The sequence below is a fragment of the Erithacus rubecula genome (assembly GCF_903797595.1).
Source record: "Erithacus rubecula genome assembly, chromosome: 2".
NCBI classification, from domain to species: Eukaryota; Metazoa; Chordata; class Aves; order Passeriformes; family Muscicapidae; genus Erithacus; species Erithacus rubecula.
Window position 1 is genome coordinate 55979697 of NC_136685.1, and position 18840 is coordinate 55998536.

The following is an 18840-nucleotide window of genomic DNA, read 5'->3' on the forward strand; positions in this document are numbered from 1 at the left end:
GCTGTGAGGAATAAGAAATGCCACAAATAGATGATATGGACTTGCCAAAGTCAAATGCAACTCTTTAATGTATTGAAACAATGTTACCACAAACACAAGGCAAGTTTATGTATTTCTCATGGAATTAATTTCTCACACACTGTTGCATAAGTTACCCCAAAAATATTCCAACAAGCTGTGTTGTGACCATACATTATGTGCAATTGGCTACATGAATGTGTTTCCTACCTTGCATGAGCCATGCTCTCTTTGCTTTCTCTTGATTGCATAGTCAGCATATGCAAATTAATCTGTGAACATTATCTGAATAAATAATTTAACTGCTTTGGGATAATTTAGAGAATTTAGATATGCAAAATGTACTATTTGCTACTCAGTACTGATGATGACTGAGAAATCTGTACATGAAGAAAGATCTGCAGAAAAGAGATCTAGAGGAATAAGGAAAAGAGCATGGTCCAGTTTTCAATCTGCTCTTTATTCTGTTGTAATGTAACCATTAGTCTGACCAACTGAAAGCTGCCACTGAAGGAGCAGTTCTTCCCCTGTCACATTACTGATCACAGTTCCTGTGACTGGATTAACAAACCAGTGTGACCACACAGTTGGGATCCTTCCTTCTTCACTCTGCATTTCCTGGTCTCATCTCAAGTCTTGTGACTATGTTGAACAGCATTAATTTTCTTCTCTGGGCCTCAACATCTATGTTCAGAAATGAAAGGAGAGCTAGACTGCCTGTCTGGCAGCAGTTTACAGTTTTTATGCTTTGGACATAAAGAAAAATTACAGCCTTTATAGCCTTTAACATAAATTTTCAGAGGTGATGTCCAAGAGTTACTTAGAGAGATGCTGCATGTTTATGGTTGTCCTTGCTTGAAAGTGAAACTGTAGAATCTGAGAAATTAAATAATTTTGAAAATCACTTTGGTGGTGGTGTCCCAAATTGAACTGAACAATCTCTTCAGGTTCTCTTTCTTTTTATTTCTTACATGAACTCCCCATCCCTGAAGGGGTTCAAGACCAGTCTGGAAAGGGCTCTGAGTAACCTGGCTAGTGAAAGGTGTCCCTGTCCATGGATGGAGGGCTAGAAATAGATGATCTTTAAGGTCCCTTCCAACATGAATTCTGTGATTCTATGATATTTCTAGCATATGTAATTTTCTGGAGAACCTCTACGACATACATAATCAGTTATTATATTTTATGTCACTGTGTGTTAACAGGGTATAGCCTTAAAAAGCTAGGACACACCTTAGAACTAGAGTATATGGTATTGACAGACTCCACGCTGTGTGTCACAGTCTAGCATGTTTATCCTGTGGTTTGTTCACAGAATGACTTGGCATGCAAAGTTGAATTCAGCAATTTCCAGAGGACATGTTTAACTCAAATACTTCAGCTGGGTCAGTGTTTCCTCACAAACTACCATGATTTTGTGAGGCATCTTATTTCTGTGCATCCATCTTGGCCTCCATTTCGACTGAAAGGACAAACTAAAGCATACTTCTGTAAGGTCTGCATTTCCCCTGCTAGGGTCCAGGCTGTGCAATGAAACTTAACATGATTTGCTAGTAACTTTTATTAATGGAGGAATAAAAGTGTTGTGCATATATATATATATGCATATATATACATTTATATAATAAGCTACAGAGCACAGGTATTCTGTTAGCCAGAGAGTCCTTGAGTACTGTGACTATTTTTGCAGCTATTGGTTACACTTGGCCACGGGACTTTTTCCCATCAGTTACCGTTGTTATACTTTCAAACATATGACTTTCAAATCATATTTCAATGTCTGGGAGGCATATTCATTGTACATGTACCAGTAGAATCACAGAATCACAGAGTATCCTGAGTTGGAAGGGGCCCACAAGGATCATTGAACTCCTGGTCCCACACAGGACAGCCCCAAGGGTGACACCATGTTCCTGAGAGCATTGTCCAAAGGCTTCTTGAACTCTGTCAGGCGTGGTGCTGAAGGGCTGAAGTGACCTCTTGCCTGGGGAGCCTGTTCCAGTGCTCAGCTGCCCTCTGGGTCAAGAGTCTTTTCCTAAAATCTAAACTAAGCCACCCCTGACACAATGTCAGGTCATTCCCTGGGGTCCTGTCACTGGGCTCCCCAAAGCAGAGATCAGTGCCTGCCCCTCCTCTTCCCCCCTTGAGGAAGTTGTAACTGCAATGGGGTCTCCCCTCAGCCTCCTCCAGGCTGAACAGACCAAGGGCCCTCAGCTGCAACTCATTCAGCTTCCCCTCAAGGCCCTTCACCCTGCTTTGGATGCTAATAGCTTTATATCCTTCTCATATTGTGGCACTCAACTGCCCCAGCAGTGGAGGTGAGGCTGCCCCAGCTCGGAGCAGAGCAGGACAATCCCCTCCCTTGCCTGGCTGTGATGCTGTCCCTGAATCCCCCAGGACAGGGATGGCCCTCCTGGCTCCAGGGCACTGCTGGCTCATTGCCATGGACCAGAGGCACCAGGTCCCTTTCCATGGCACTGCTCTCCAGCCTCATTCTCCAGACTGTCTCTACACCCAAGTTGTCCCACCCAAGGTGCAGAATCCAGAATTTCTTTTGTTGAACTTCTTATGTTGGTGATTGCCCAGACCTCTAATTTGTTTAGGTCTCTTTGAGGAGCCCTGTGTTACCCCACCAGTGACAGGACACCAGTCTGATGTCACCCCATTCACTGTAACCCTCTGTGCCCAACCCAGCCAGCTGCTCATCCATTTCACCATGAGTTTATCCAGCTGTGTGCTGGACATTGTGTGCAGAAGGACACCTTGAGAAACAGTATCTAAAGCTTTACTAAAATCTGAAAAGATTGTGTCAACTGGCTTCCCTTGCTCATCTAGGTGTGTTGTCTTGTCACAAGAGGAGATGAAGTTAGAAAGGCAGGACTTTTGTCTCATGAAATTATGCTGTATGTGACCAATGCCTGTGCTGTCCTTCAGGGTTTTTTCAATTTTCCAGAATAATCTTCCCAAAAATTTTACCCTAAATGTGTGTATTTATTAGTTTGATTTGATGAAATTGGCTTAAGCACAAATGGTCTGTATGTTCAGGAACTCTTTTTTTTCTTTCACTGGGTCCTGAACTGTGTGCTGTTAGTCCAAGGGACTGCAGAGGCTCTGACCTAGGGATTACTGTTTTGTTGCAAAAATAGGGAGCTTCAGATAAACCTTATTTGCTGGGGTAAGTCCTCAAGCATTTTTACAAGCAGGTGACAGATTTTCCCAAGTGTCTCCTTCCTTTCTGCTGCCCATTGAGATTTTGTGTTTGCCCCCCCTGCCTAGTGTTTTTTTTTTTTTTTGTTTTGGTTTTTTTTTTCCTATATTCTTACGAGCAGCTGGCACAGAATTTCTTGGAGATGGTCTAGTGGTAATCTGTTTGGGAAAATGTTTTTGTCTCTTCTCTAGCTGGTTCAAGAGGTCTGCCTGCACTTTGATGAACTTCAAAGCACTACTTTAAGTAGTCTTTTATTTCACCAAGGTTTATTTTCCTGTGGCCCAGAGCCCTCAGATTTCTTTGTTGTGACCACACGTGGCAGTACCAATGTTTTGTTTTTGAAATGCAGTATGACCCTTAAAAAACACTTTAAGATTTCATTCTAAAGAAATGTAATTTGAAACATTAAGTTGGTTTTGGTTGGAATTTTTGAAACAATGGCATCTAAATTATAATGTTGCATTTTGTAGTCAGCATTCCTAGTTAATTTTTTTGAGTGTGATGTAAATGAGAAAATTTAAATATTTCAAGCATTTTTCTTAAAAATGTCTTGTTTAATGTTGATCTTTGAAAGTTTTTGCAAGGAATTTAATAAACCTTTGGATAATTGGTTAAACAATGTGTGCATGCTAAATACTTGGAAAGAGGGCTTGCCAAAGAATAAAGGGGTCACATGAGCACTTAGAAGTCCTATAAAGGCACAACAAAGAAAGATTTATGAGCAATTCCTGTGTTTTTGCTGGCACTTACCTTTGAAATAGTTTGGAGGTAAGTGTAAGAATCTGACAGCACTTCCTGAAATACCTTTTTCCAATCTATTGAGTGCACTTAACCTTTTCTTTTCAGATGGTTGGATTGTGCTAGTTTTATCTGAGCATTAAAAAAAGAAAAAAATGTAGCCTAGTGTCTGGGTAATTTTGGAAAAGGTTTACTAGAGTGAAACCTGGTGAAAATACTTCTGGATGTGTAATGAAAGGACTAACTCCAGCTTTTTCACAAAAGCCATATTATAATTCTAAGACTTATAAGAAATGCAGGAGTGCAATTTCTAGCCGAGCCTTTGAGGGAGAGAACAACTTCAATAGAGACAAGGATGACGGGGAATTTCTGAAAGCGTGAAAGCTGTACAGGACGTGCATGAGATTGTTAGCTGTAGCTGGCCTTTTGGTTTGTTAATGCTTTCTGCCTTTCAAACCTTTCATTCTTCAGATTGTTCACACTCAAGTGGGATATCCTGAGTGCACGCTTCCAGAGTTTGCCTGCTGAGCACTCCACTTTGGCACACTTGTGGGCACAGCTGATTGCCACACTCAGGGCCCTGCTGCTGCTGTCTCCAGAGCCACACAGCAACTCAGTATTGCTGCCAGAAAATCATATCTTATACAGCGCCCAGGGACACTCTGTCAGCAGCTTTTTCATCAAGTTTGGCATGCTTTAAGAGGGTGGAATGAGGCTCTTCAGATTATGTGGCTCTTCACGCAGCAGAGTCTGGGACTGAGAGATGGTGTCAGGGACAGATCGTGCCCAGGCAAAACTGCATTTGGCAGGAGGTAGAAATGGGCAGAAAAACCTTAAGCAATCTGACCAGTCATTATTTTATGTCCTAGGGAATTAGATATTTTTTTTTTTCCACTGGTGCTGTTCCTTAAAAAGTAGAGGAGTCATCCAGTGAGTAGGGATTCAAGAGACACACAAAACCAATAATATGCAGAGACTTTACTCCACAGATCAGACACTACCATTACTTTTTAAATAACCAGAAGTTATCTGCTGGATGTTATAGGTAGCAGAGGTCTGTAAATGGGTCACTTGAAATGTGAGTATGTAAGAAAACATTTTTCTAGGGCTGCTTACCACAACAGAATCTAAAACATAAATATTTCTCAAATTCTAAGGATCAGTACAGTATCTGGACTTAAGGAAGGAGAAAACTAGTGAACAAGTACAATAACTGGAGAATTACTAAGTAGAGAAAAGGACATCAAAATAAGAAACAGTCTAAGTGAAAGAGAAGATCATAAGTGAAATAAAAGTCAACAGAATAATTTACAGAAAAGGCAGATTTTATTCTGTGAACAGAAAAACACCTGAACAGGTCAATATGCTGTTTTAAGAGGGACTGGCAAGGCACCTTTCAGATTTTTATGGTCATTAAGGGACAAGCAAAGTCCGTATAAGAGCAGGGGAACAAGAAAGGAGACTGAAAGAAAGGATGGAGGCAGAGTGGGTGGTGTGGAAGGAAAGGGAAGGGAAAATGTATACCAAAAGAGAAGCATCTGAATTGTTCTTCAGGCTAACTGGAAACAGCTGAGGGAAAATTAGCTTTATTTGCAGCAGAGGACTTGAACTGGCCATGAAGTAGTGAAGCAGCAAAGAGTTGGCAGAGAGAGGCTTAATCATTGGAAATATGGTAAGGGCAAGTTAAACGAGTTCCTGTGGCGCAGGTCTAGATATACAGTCTTTTAAGTGATGCTTTGCCTGTGCTTTTCTGGATGCCACTACATAGTCATTGCAGACTATAGAAATTCTGTGGGTTTGTTGGTGTTCCTTATGTCACATTGAGGCTGCAGAGCAGTTTGGCTGCTGGTAGAGGTCTCAGCAATTTCTCCTCCTGCTTAAAAAGGCAATATAGTACCTACTGATGTGTCTTTTCTTCTTTGTGCTAATTATAGAATTTTTTTCTTTGTAAATGTGTATTGCATGGAAAGAAAATTTTGGTGTTTGAATATATTTCTGCAAAGTGGAAATGTCACTGTAAATATTCTTTCCTTGAAAATTCAAGGAGAGACATTTTCTGGTCTGAACTTTTTCTTTGGGGAAACCAGATATCTGTGGTGATTTAAGTAATTTTCAAAATATTAATAGGACAATAATGTTTTCTCTTATTTCAGAAGTTAAATTCTTGTGTAAAATAGTATGGCCTTTATCACGTGTTATGATTTGCATGGCATCTCTTACTTGGTTCTTCTAAGATGTATTTCTGACCTTCATTTTATCCCACGGGCAAAATGTCCTGGCACACAAAACCTCATTCTATGAAGAGTGGTTACTCTGAAGAATTGTCTTCTAAGAGAAGCAGTCTCACTCCAGAGGACAAAAGACAAAATTGCAAGTCACATAAGGCAAGGCCCTATATATAAATGTCGTCTCATAGCTTTACAGGTATTACCAATAAATATTTGGGATTTTTTTTTTTAAATTTGTATTTTTTAATTCCAGTAGGGCTGTCTTGGAAAACTCCATAGTTTGTCTTGTTGACAGTTGATAGCACTTATAAAGAGCTGCTACAAGATTGCAAAAATTTTTAATTCAGCCTTGGTAAAAAAATATAGAGTTATGTCCTTTTATGATTTACAAGTTATGTGTGGTGAAGAGGCAGCAATACTAAGGTCCCTCAAATCTTTAGTTACAAATCTCAGTATCTGCTTGTGCAACTGTGGGTCAGGTGACAGGGAAAAAAAAGGATTATATATAAATATTCCAGAAGCTAAATAACCATGGCAGACTATCTTGCTGGGGTACAGATGGAGGCAGAAGAGTGGAGCCATCCTGTCCAGGACATGAGGAAAATGAGGAGAGAGAGAGAGGGGAGCTTCGGATGAAATGCCTGCAGGGGGAAGTAGCCAGGCAGAGTCAGGCCAGGAGTCAGAGGACGGAAGTTTGTCCTTTCTAGACAGGGAGATGAGGCTGGAAGGGAAAGCCCAAAGGGGAAGGTGAGTGTACAAATGGGACAAGTGGAGCTGGATGGGCCAAATGAGAGCAGCAGACACAGATCTGCAGGACAGAGCAGAAGTTTCCATTGCCAGCAGTCTCTGTGTGTCCAAGAGCCTTTCCTTCTACTAAAACAGAGTAGAAGAAAGGACTTGTAGTGTCACTCCATACAACAGTTAGTGGGTGTCACTGCTATCCTTCCTCTGTGCTGAATTGTGATCTGGCATCCCATGCTGCATTAACACAAGTGAAGAGTCCATCAACATGGCCCTGCTCTGCTGTCTGTGACTCTGTGAGGCAGAAAGGTAACTTTTTTTTTTTTTTTCACTAGATGTCCTCTTTAGAAAGTGAGGAATTACATGCCCAAAAGCTATTATTTGCTAGCTTGTAATTTTATTAAGCCCAAGATAGGGTGACCTGGGCAAATCTTATTTGGTCCCTTTGTGATTATGATTATAATTATTTCCATATTTGTAAGGTAATTATAAGTGTGCTGCTGTTCAAATATATGAAAAAGATCACCTGTGGAATGTGTCATACTACTATAGAGGAATAAGTCGCTGTTAATTCTCTACTCATTTTTCCCAAAGGCTGGTAACTAAAAAAGGAAAGAGGCAAAAATTATTATGTGGAAGCAGCTGATTTTCTGGCCTGAAGAACTGAAATTCTGACTAATTCTGCCACAAATGCTTCTGTAAAGTTCAGAAATCATTTAAATCAAACTCTTCACAAGCTTTCTGGTGTTGTATTGTAATTTTCTTTGTCAGAATGGAAGTCCTGCAGTCTGATTCATGTAAGTGTTGAACATTTGCTCTTGCAATTGCAGACAAGAAAAGTAGCACTCAGAGCATTCACAACCTATTTAATGGTGAGTACTTAAAAACTCAGGTTGCCCATAACTCACTGTATACTTTTGACCTTAATCTCTTTCAGTCTCATTTTTTATCCTTTCAACTCAGAAGAGTATTGGAAAAATACATTCATTAGGACCTGCCAGCTGTTAAATTGCTATAGTAGCATGGAAATACTGGGAGGAAATTAATTCTGAATTTGGACAATGTGCTGATAGTAAGGCACCAGACACTGAACAGTCATGGAAAAAAACCCTCACAGACAGAGTAGCTTCTCATTTATTAAATTCCTTTTTATTTTGTGCACTGATGAGCTGTTGCCCTTTCAAAAGAATGGTCACATAATTAAGGATAGCATGCATATACACGGGACAGATAAATGAAGGCTTGAGTAGCACTTGCAAGATGCAGTTCAACCACTTTCTGTTTAAAATCTTAATCTTTTTTAAAGGTATAGTCATATAAAGAATATGTGTGGGTGTTTCTGCATTTACCTTATGTACAGAAAAAAATTAATAAACTTCTCTGCATAAGGAAAAAAACCCAGAAAATTGCTATTGCTTCAAAACTTATTCAATTTTGGGCTATTCCATAAAGTACAGGTACATCACCATTCTTTACTTAAGAATAATGAAAATGACCCTGTAAGTGAGCTGTAGTTTAGATTCCAACAGCACTGAGAAACAGAATGAAAGAGAATAAATTTCTCAGTATTTATTTAAAGGATTTTTTGGGTATGAATTCAAATTTCAGACTCACAGAACTGACAAATAGATTGAGATCTTTCATCTTAAGAGCCCATCTCTCACTCCCCTTCTATTCCCCAGAAAAACTTCCAGATTTTTCAGAAAACTGGGTAAACTTCTATGTTGTCAAGGGAATCTGCTGAAAAAAATTACTAGCTGACACGTATATGGCATGGAAAACAAATCCAAGGACTGGAAGTATGGGACAGGAAAGTATTGAAAACATCCAAATTCAGGCATTAGACACATGAACAAGTAGTCTGGGCTCCTTTACCCTCCCATCAGTAGAACCTCCAGGAAATGTGGCTGGAGATGTTGTGGACCACTCAGGGATAGTGCATAAGCACATCTCTCTAGACTTTAATGCATACTGCAAACATTAGTGACAGATCTGAGAATAAAATTAAATTTTTTGAGAAGTAAGCTTTAAGGGACTGAAAGAATGTGCCAATTTGTACTGACTTTACTAGATAGTTCTAGAGGACATTTTGCTGCACATGTGGACTGGTTTAGTTTTGGCATGTCTAAATGCAGAATTTCAATCACTCATTTTAAAATTAACCAGAGTTAAGAATGAAGGAAGATGATAAAACTAATGCCAAGGGAAATGTTTAATTTCATGTCAAATAAGGAGTTTTGATGACCTAAGAAGATAAGCTTTTGTTTTCATGTTGCCAGAGCTTGTCTTCAACATTACTGTTTCTTGGTCAATATCAGGATATTTTGCATAAATTTTTAAATTTAAGTTGCCAAATCAAATTGTATTTTATTTTAGTTCTAAAGAAAGCATTTCAATGTGTTCTGAATACAAAATATATTTTCTGATACACTGTGAAATACCATCAGCATTTAAAGATTATTTTACCATTCAACTTTCATATAACTGTATTTAATTTATTTTTCTTATATTACTTTTTTGTCAGTTATATTTTTTCTTTTTTCTGCAATGGAGCTGGCCAGTTTTTAGTTGGTTTCCTTTCCATTTTTTATTTGACCTTCATATTTGTCCTTCTGTTGTTTTAAAAGTAGTTCTTCATATTTTCTCTCCTCGTTCTTTTATGTTAGTATTTCTTCACCTCATCCATTCACTACATCAACTTGGGGTTTTCTACACAGGTAGTCCCGTTGAGATGTCCCTGCACTTACTCCAAAAGAAAAGAAAAGATATGAGCAAAAGCCATGAAATTAATGAGAATAAGTGACCAGAGGAGCATTTCTCTGATGGTCATCTCCTGTCCTGTCTAGGTGTCAAATGAGCTGCTGTGCAGCTCTGCTCTGGTGATCATCCTAGTTACAATTGATATTTCCCTTGGCAGAAAGACTTGTCACAGGTAGCTGTCAGGGCTGTGGGGAAGAGAAGGAGTTAGCCATGTGTTCCCTTTACAGGTGTGATTTAAAGGCAGCTCTTCTCATCCTACAGCTTCTTCTCACCCAGGAGTGTCAAACCTTCACAGCCACGTTTATCCCATACGGAACTTTAATAACAAGTTTAGTGAAGCACTAAGCTGGAAAGGGACATCATTGTTCTCTAAGGGAAATGCTTATTACTCTTGTTTTTGATGCTACACCCAGGGGCATTGCTGATCATCAGGGAATAAACGAGGAGAATAGGGCAAGCAAACCCTGCATACATTTCAGTTACCTAAACAAAGCCAGGGCATTGTGAAAATGTCTCAGGGTGAGCCCTAGCTGATCTTCATCACCAGTGGAGTATCAGCCAAGGAGTGATGCCAGTTTCTGCTCCCATTGCTGGAGCCTCCCTTCATGGCTGTAGCCTGTCTCATGCCAATGCTAGCTTGGCTTGTGGTCATGTCCCAATGTTCCATCTGGCCTAAAATATCCTGTGATTCTGTCCATCTGAGATACAACTTAATGTAAAGCTTTCTCTCTCTATTGTCAGCTTGTACTTAGCTTAATTACAGCCCTAGACATTTTTGGATATATTTTTAAGCCAATACTTTCATTTGGATAGCATATGATTTTTCTTCAGATTCATTGGAGTTGCTTTTTGAAAGTACAGTTTTTTTGAGGTCTTAATGTACTTAACAACATACTCTTTATTTATATACTTGGTCAATCCTATTGCAGTACTTTTTCTTGAGATGTCTTGTGTTTTCAAGCACCTATATCTGTTCAAATAGTATTTCATAAATATTTTTCCCCATAGAGCAGTTCACATTATAACAGCAGATTTATTTCATATGGAATGGCAGGATGGTGTTTTTACAAGTCCAATGTGTGAAAAAGCATTTGTACTAGACTTTGACTGCTTTTGAAATGACCATTACTTTTGAGGCACCTTACCCTGGGAAACTCATCCCTTCTGGTAAGAAGGACGCAGCAGCTGCAGATTAAAGTTTTGGGTTTGAAAATAAATCCAGAAAACAAGAATTTCTCAAGGTGTCCTATTTGACTATTTATATGGTTTTCCCCTTAAGCCTTCCTACTAAGAAGCCTCTTTATTTCAGGTAAAGCTGGGGTTGTGAATAAATTGGGCCTTACCTGACTATTGCATGGATTGTGTACTTTGGGCTATTCTAAATTCATTCTGCCTGCCAGCCAGATTCTCTTGATGTAAAACACCTGAGTTCACATTATAAAACAATAATTGTCTCATGCACACTTCCTTTTTACTTTACAGTCAGTATAAGGTTAATAATCTCTTTCTGATCCAGAGCTGCAGATGATGAGTGAGTATATAAAGCAGAGTTGTCTTGTTTCCTTACACATTCATCAAAGTGTGAAACATGAAAGGGAGGGAGTGTGGAAGACAAGTTTGTTCTGCTCTGTAGCTTCCAAATACTTTCCATTTTATGTCTGCTGTGTCATTATATTTGGAAATGTGCAGTAAATTCTGGGGTTTTGTCGATTTTTCATCTCTTCTGGTTTTGTGCAGGTCTTGGAGAGAGGGCTTTTTCTGGGGTTTTCTTTCTTTGCAGTTTGTGGGTTTTTTTGGTGAACATAGTTGGGAAGATCTTTTGGTCATTTAATTTTTTGTTATGGTTTGCATAGGTTACTAAGGGAATTGCAGAAAATGTTCTGCTCTTGTATTTTGGGAATGATGGTCTTGCCAAAGTCATTAAGCTGCTTTAGGTTGTATTATGTTCTCCAGAGCACCAACCTAACTGAAAACTGGATGAAGAGTGGACTGTTATGGTTTTTTCCTTTTGTTGGGACACAGCATCAGTGATCTGAGGTGTACACGAACTAGCAGCTGGTTTCTGGAAGAAATCTGATACGTTATTTTGATTTAGCAATCTCTGTTTTTGGGATCCTCTTTTCACAAAAAGTTTTTCTCCTCACCTCCTCTAACAATTGCTACTCTAATAATTAATGCATCAAAAACTTAATTTATTACCAGCTTTTATTTCCACTGGAAAATGGGAAGAATGTTATTTTGGGGGAATATGGGTTTAGGGTTATTTCAGTGTACTTCCCACTGTGGTTCATCAATGAATGTGATGACTCTGCAGGGCCAGTTTGCAGAACCTTGCCCAAGTGCTGCTGATGTGGAACTGATCCTGAGGGTGGGAAGCAGCAAGGTCATCTATAAATTTCTTTTGCTTTATGAAAGCCTGTATTAAGAGGTTTATAGTGCTCTCTCCATGCTGCAAGTTTGTGTGCAGCAAGGCAGTGGAGAGCCAAGTCAGATTTGACATATTCTTAGTGTTTTCATGCAGCTTACTTTCTTTGGAGTGCACATATTTAATGAATTTTTTTTTTTTTTTTTTTTTGTTCTACATTAGTAAAACCTTTGGGGTTTTTGTTTGTTTCAGGTAGTTTTTGGGAAAATTTTTCTCTTTCTTAAGTATAACTTCAATAAAAATGGGTTTGAGACCCTAGGCTTGATCTGGAAAAGTATTAGTATTCTGAAAAGATGAAAATCTAATTTATCTGGACTGATAGATCAGTGATGACTAATACTTCTTGGTATTTCTTAATTTTGGTTTTACCTATGAAAGGGTTTTCTTTTGTATTCAGCTGGGAAACTGGGATTGCTTTAGTAAGCATGTAATGTTGGAAAACTGCTACACACCTGCAAAAATATGTAATTGCTTTGAAATTTGAATTTTTTTTCTTCTACTGTTTTTTAAAGTGCAAAGTTTTAATCTCTTTGTACTTGTTGTTGATACAAAAATAATTCTGGGAACCTTATCTTCTATAACATGCATCTTTGTATTAGTTTTAAAAAATTGATCAAAAATTCTGAAAATCAATCAAGTCATCCTGTATACCTAATTGATTAGTCTATTGCTAATTCTAAAATTTTAATGACAGCTATTAAATTGCTTGCTGAATTATTTCAAATTCTTGTGGTTATGTGCACCTAATAGTATGCATTTTAAAGAAGCCACAACATGGTTTATTTAAACTTTTACTCACAGAAGTGATAAATCTGTAGACAGATGAGAATGGGGTGGAGAAGATAAGAAATAACAGCTTTGATCTGTGCTCAATAGTGAAAAAAAAGAAGTCAATTAAATGAGGGACTGGGATAAAGCAAATTCAAAGGAAGGTTCAGGACCTTGAGAAGAATAAAAAATATTAGCTAGGTTTGTTGAACTGGAAAAGGTACAAGGTAGTTATATGTATAATATATGTGTTGTATCCATAATGACAGATTAATGACACTGTATTAATTTTGGTAAATTTGGAATTTTTAATTTTGTCCATGTTAACATCTAAAATATTCAATTACTTTTTTCCTTGCTTACTTTCATAGAATCATGTTGTCAATTGTGACATTCTCCAATTTTCCCATCTCACTAAAAAAACAGAGATGTGTCATGTCAGTACTTCACCCTTTACAATTCTTCACTTCTACACAAGTTCTAAGCAAAAGAAAAAGATTACTTAAGTGAATGTTCAAAATTAGCTGATATATAAGTCTTGGCAAAGAACATTGGGTTTAAAAAAAATACAGTTTTCCTGAATGATGCCAGTAGCAGTTTCTGCTAACTTGGTAAAGCCTCATGCTTCTCTAATAACTATATTTTCATTGAAAAGCATTGAATTAATATACTATTTGGGGACAGAAATTATATGTATATAAAGTCTTGAGGGGATGGCTGAGAGCACATGTGAGACTGTCCAGGTGCCTTTGCCTGGTAGAAAGCAGTTCAGAGGCACTGTAGCAGAAGATGTCAGGGAACCTAGGCTAGATGAGCTATTAGGGCATACCTAAAGAAATCAGAAAGCAGCCTGGGAGTAAAGGTTTGGATCAGGAAGGTATGGTTGGTTCGGATGTTTCAGGTCATCAAAGCACAGCAAGAAGGGAATAAGGCAAAATTAGGTATGTAGGAAGAAACCTGAAAGAGTCTCCTAGGCTCAAAACCAGGATATGTTTGAGAAAATGTTGAGACTCTGGGGTGATAAAAGCCACCTGTTTACTAATCAGCTATTAAAGCATGCATTTAAGTGGATGATTGCTATAAACAGTAGGGCTCTTCATGCTTTAGCTTGTCTGGTGCTGGCACACCCCATGGTATTTGTCTCCTGGACAATTTTTAGCACAGACTCCTACTGGAAAGCATGTTTTGCAAGAACTGTTTGCCTTCCAGGGGCAGTCCCAGAGTTCACTGGTGGTTCCCTTGGCAATTCCACATCCTCTCCACTTTGTGTACCACACCCCCAGCAGCTACCCATAATAACCTCCTGCCAGGTTCAGTGGATGTGATATCATTGCCATTTACAGATAGATCTGTTTGGTTTTCATCTGCACAGCATCCTGCACATGGTGGTTATGTGTCTGTCTAGTACATGTGCAGTAATGTCTGTGTCACTGGAACAAAAATTCTTCTGCAACAAATTTTAATAGGCTTTTTATAGTTGTGCTGAAATAGCTTCTTAATTTTTATGAAAATGTATTATAATGAGAAAAGGCACTTTTTGAATGCAGTATTAGATCTTGACAATGGAAGGAAAACTTGCACCTCTTATTGGACAATAACACTTGAAAACAGTTTGGTTAATAATTTAGGTATACATAATATAATAATTTAAGTTAATAATTAAACTAATTCAGGTGCAATCATAAGTGATTTTTGACTCAGATTTTCCACCTAGCTGCTGATATTGCAGTTATGCTGAAACCTTTGGATGGGAGCAGGTACACAAAACAGTGCTGGTTTTTTTGGTATTTCTTTATATTGTTGGAAAACATTTTATCAAAGAGCTGTTTTCTTTTTCAAGGTACAATGCCCAATAACTTCAGGCTGATTTATAATAAATTACCCTGCATCTTACTAATTCTACAACTTTCCAACTAGGAGAGAGGGCAGTAGATATTTTTTTTTGTCTATCAGTTGTTTTCAAACAAACAGGACTTCTTTCTTACAACCTGAAGCAGCGGATGAAGCTTGACCTCCCTGAAAGAACTCTGCTTGTTTTTTTGTTTGTTTTTTTTGTTTTTTTTGCTGTCACCAGGCCGAGCTCGGATAACCGGCGCCACAGCATCCGGGAGAGGATGTCCAGTGCCACCGAGAAGGGGAGCCTGTCCATGGAATCCACCAAGGAGACGCGGTACTGCGCCGTCTGCAACGACTACGCCTCGGGGTACCACTACGGGGTCTGGTCCTGCGAGGGCTGCAAAGCCTTCTTCAAAAGGAGCATTCAAGGTAATAAACCCTTCAAGTGAGTCACCTTTGCTCTTGAGGAAACTGAGGGTGCTTGGGTTTCCAGCCTGAGTCCGGGACAATGATGTTTGTTGGGTTTTCATTAGCAGTTGTTGCGCTCTCCCTCGTTGCTTTGGCTCTGTGCTGGGTGAATGATTTTAGCAGGTATAAAATATGTTGTTATTTAGTCCAACACTAAAGAAGAAAAGCAAAGCTTTTCTATATCATCCTTGCTTTAGGTGTATCGACCACAGTGGTAGTGAGAAATTTAATTTAAAAATCAATATTGGATCAAGATGATCACTCTTTCAGGCTATGCATATCTCTCCTCTTATCCAAGGCATTTTTTTGAGAATTCTCTGTCAGATGATTAATATCTGCTGATTGATTTATTAATCTTAATTTAGTGCTCCATTAGCCAGATCATTCAGTCCAAATCTCAATTCCTTAAAGATGCTAGATGTCTTTTGAGAACCAGGATTGAAAAGGAATGTTTCCTTGATGAAATATTATTTGTGTCTGTCAACAAAGCAGAGCTTTGAACTGTACACAGAATGGTTTAGTTCACAGTCTTGTCATGGTTAAAAATGCTAGTGGAGTAAAGAGCATCCAGCAAAAACACTGTTAATTACTGTGACAGAGATAATTATTTAAATGCCCGTCACTTTGTGGAATGGATGCTTTTTTGTTTTGCTTTGTTCAACATCTCTTAAAATAAGTAAGAAGTAATTATAATTCTACTGAAAATACAGGTACTGTTCACTATCTAAGTTTTAGAGAAGAAAATAAAACAGATTCATTACTGTTAAAGAGAAAACTGCTGATCTGCTGTACTTTATTTAGGTTTCTCTAGTTTTTAAATCTCCAGATGATACATAGGCACAAAAATTTCTGTTGCCTCTTTTACTGAAGTAAACATAATGTGGAACAGTTTTACATCATACCACAAGGTGTGATTATTGCCTGTTTTGTTGCATGACTAGCTCTGAGGTGAGTTAAATAGGGCCTCCAGCATCCAGCTCAGAATTCCCCCCTCCCTTAAAGAAAAAAAAAGTGAAATAATGACTGAAGAGTAGACATTGGTGGAATCATTTGTATGTCAATGATTAGTTAATAGTTACTCATATTTCTGTTTGTCCAGACACACTGAAATGATTTTTAAAAGAGTGAGTGTTTAGAGCCAGACATCAGCAATAAGAAACACTGAAGAGAGAAAGGGTGAAATGTTTTTTTTCTTCCCATCAGAGTCAACTTCAGGAGAACAGCTCTCTTATTTTGTATTTGTTATTTTTCTTTTTCAATTCCTCTGACCAAGTCAGAATTATTTGTTGACTTTTGAAATTATGTCCTTGTGCTTGAACTGAACTAAGTCACAACAAAGTGGAAATTGAAATACCCTCAAGCAAAAGTCAGAGTTATCAAGTAACTGTGTAGCAAAGATCTTCAGCTTTTGGCCATTGTGGAAGAAAAAAATAAATGTTTCATTGAGCTTCTGCTGCCAGGACTTGGTGGTTTTGCCCTGATCTCCACATGGACAAATGTTGTGGTCCACCACACTGGATCTGTTTTCTATTTGGGCTGCACTAAAGACTAGTTAGTAAATTTGCTTCTTGCTACGTATATATATTTAAGGTAATTTTTAATTGGATAAGCTTTCAAATCTTAATATTTAAGTTTCCAGGATCCCATAAATTGACTTTTGTGATCTGTAAGTCATGTTTGCTCTAGTTTAAGCTCCTTACTTCTTGCCCTATCCCCCGTGGGCATGAAGAATGCTTATCGCAACAACCTTTCACACAGTTGAAGACTGTTATCATATTTTTTTCTGTCTTCTCTTTTTTAGACTAAACAAACCAAGTTCTTTCAGTAGAATATGCTTTCTAGACTTCTGATCCCATTTGTAAGCTCCTCTGTACTTTCCCCAGTTGATCCACCTCTTTTGTGACTAAGTTATCATAAAAATGACATCCACAAGTATAAAGAAAATAATTCAAGAATATGAGTACTTATGAGAGTGCTTATCATTTGATAACTGAGGGTAAGAAAAGTCTTCTGAAATTGTAAAGTCATAGCTACCCAGTCTTGATGAATTAAGGTAATTTTTGAATTTTCTACTGAATTTGGAAGCAATCTCTATTTCAGCAATTGCATGTTCTCATTGAATATGTGTTCATTCATTTATGAAAATTAAAATAATTTTTAGATTGAGAATAGATGCAAAAAATGCATTTACCTTGCAGGTGATAATAATTTTAAACATGTGATCAGATTGCTAGGAATGAATGCTACTTACATGCAGGTTTATTTATGGAAGAATACATGGACTAAATATTATCAGATATATTTTTATTTATATTATACTTATTTTATATATATATAATATTATTATTTATTATATTTATTATATATAATATACTTCATTGTATATATGCCCTGCATTCCTAAAATAAGTGGGAAAAAATTCCTGTGAATCATATTATCAAACACTGTATAGGTTCACAGAACTTTTTTTCACGAGCAAAAATAAAGCAAAATGCTTTTAGCAAAGATTTTCATTGTTTCAGCACAGATAACTGTGCTATTTTGTTCTTTGCTAGCCTGTATTTGTTAATATATATATAGATGCAAATATCATGATTTCTGTACTTCTCATCAGAGATTTCATAGGAGAATTGCTGTAATGAACCTTGATATTCCATTTAGACTATATACAAACATTCTACATTGTTCTTAATAGAACCACAGGAAAAAGTAAGGACAAACCTGAGCAAGCTGTAAGTGGTAGTGAATTACCTCTGTAATTCTCAGTGATATCTGAGGTTATCTATATTTACCTGCATAAGTATATACTGAAATTTTTTGAAAACTCACATCTGCTTTGGAACTTACCTGAGGTGACAGCAGATAGCTACACGTTTATCCAGGAGATCTGGAATGTTCCTGGTAATATTTTGTGAGTTTAAAATGCTAAGGTGTTTTTCTTTGTTGTCAAGTAGTTCAAGCTTAAGAGGTAACCTGAATTAAAGATTGTCTCAATAGGCGCAAGTTTTCAGTTTTGTTTAAACAACAGGTGGTTTGTGGAAAACCTGAACTGCCTCCCAAAACTGCCTATGTAAATCTGTTTTTTAGTTTATGTCCCAAAAGTGCTCTGGGGCCTTGTTTGACAAGCCCCAGTGCAGAGTGACATTAATGTACAATCTTTCATGAGAGAGAAAAGTCACAGAACACCAAGGATAGTGCATTGCTTGGTGATAGAAGAGTGCTTTACTCTTCACCCAGCATATGTAGCCTCCAGAAGTGTGCTTGGATGAGGAATTTCATTTCAGAAGCATAACAAGGAGCCACAGTACTTCTCTCCTAAAATATTTATGAATTTTAAGACCAAGAAGGGCCATTAGATCAATAATTCTGTTCTCTCAATATAAACTTTAGATGCTACCCATCTACAAAGCCCAGAAACTTGATGGAGGTAAATATTTTAGAAGATGCCAAGACTCAGGATGCCCATGGGCTCAAGTGTTTTCTTACAATGATGGCTTATTCTAATGATTTGTCCTCCCATATGCTAAAAATTTACCAAATTAATGTGCATTACTCAAAGTAATGTGTCTTTGGCTTTTACATCACTTTCATGAAACAGACTTAGTAACTACCATCTTTCTCCTGTGGAAAGTTCTTAAAATTTAGGTCAT

At 37.8% G+C, this 18840-nt stretch overlaps 1 protein-coding gene across 2 annotated transcripts in view; it reads left to right on the top strand.

Annotated features, from left to right (window-relative positions):
• ESR1 (estrogen receptor 1) overlaps positions 1-18840 on the top strand; it is a 156658-nt gene that overhangs the window by 69849 nt on the left and 67969 nt on the right. For both annotated transcript variants that reach the window (XM_079331385.1, XM_079331386.1), the window contains exon 3: positions 14961-15151. In XM_079331385.1, coding sequence (XP_079187511.1) covers positions 14961-15151 — 191 coding nt within the window. The remainder of the gene's footprint in view (positions 1-14960; positions 15152-18840) is intronic.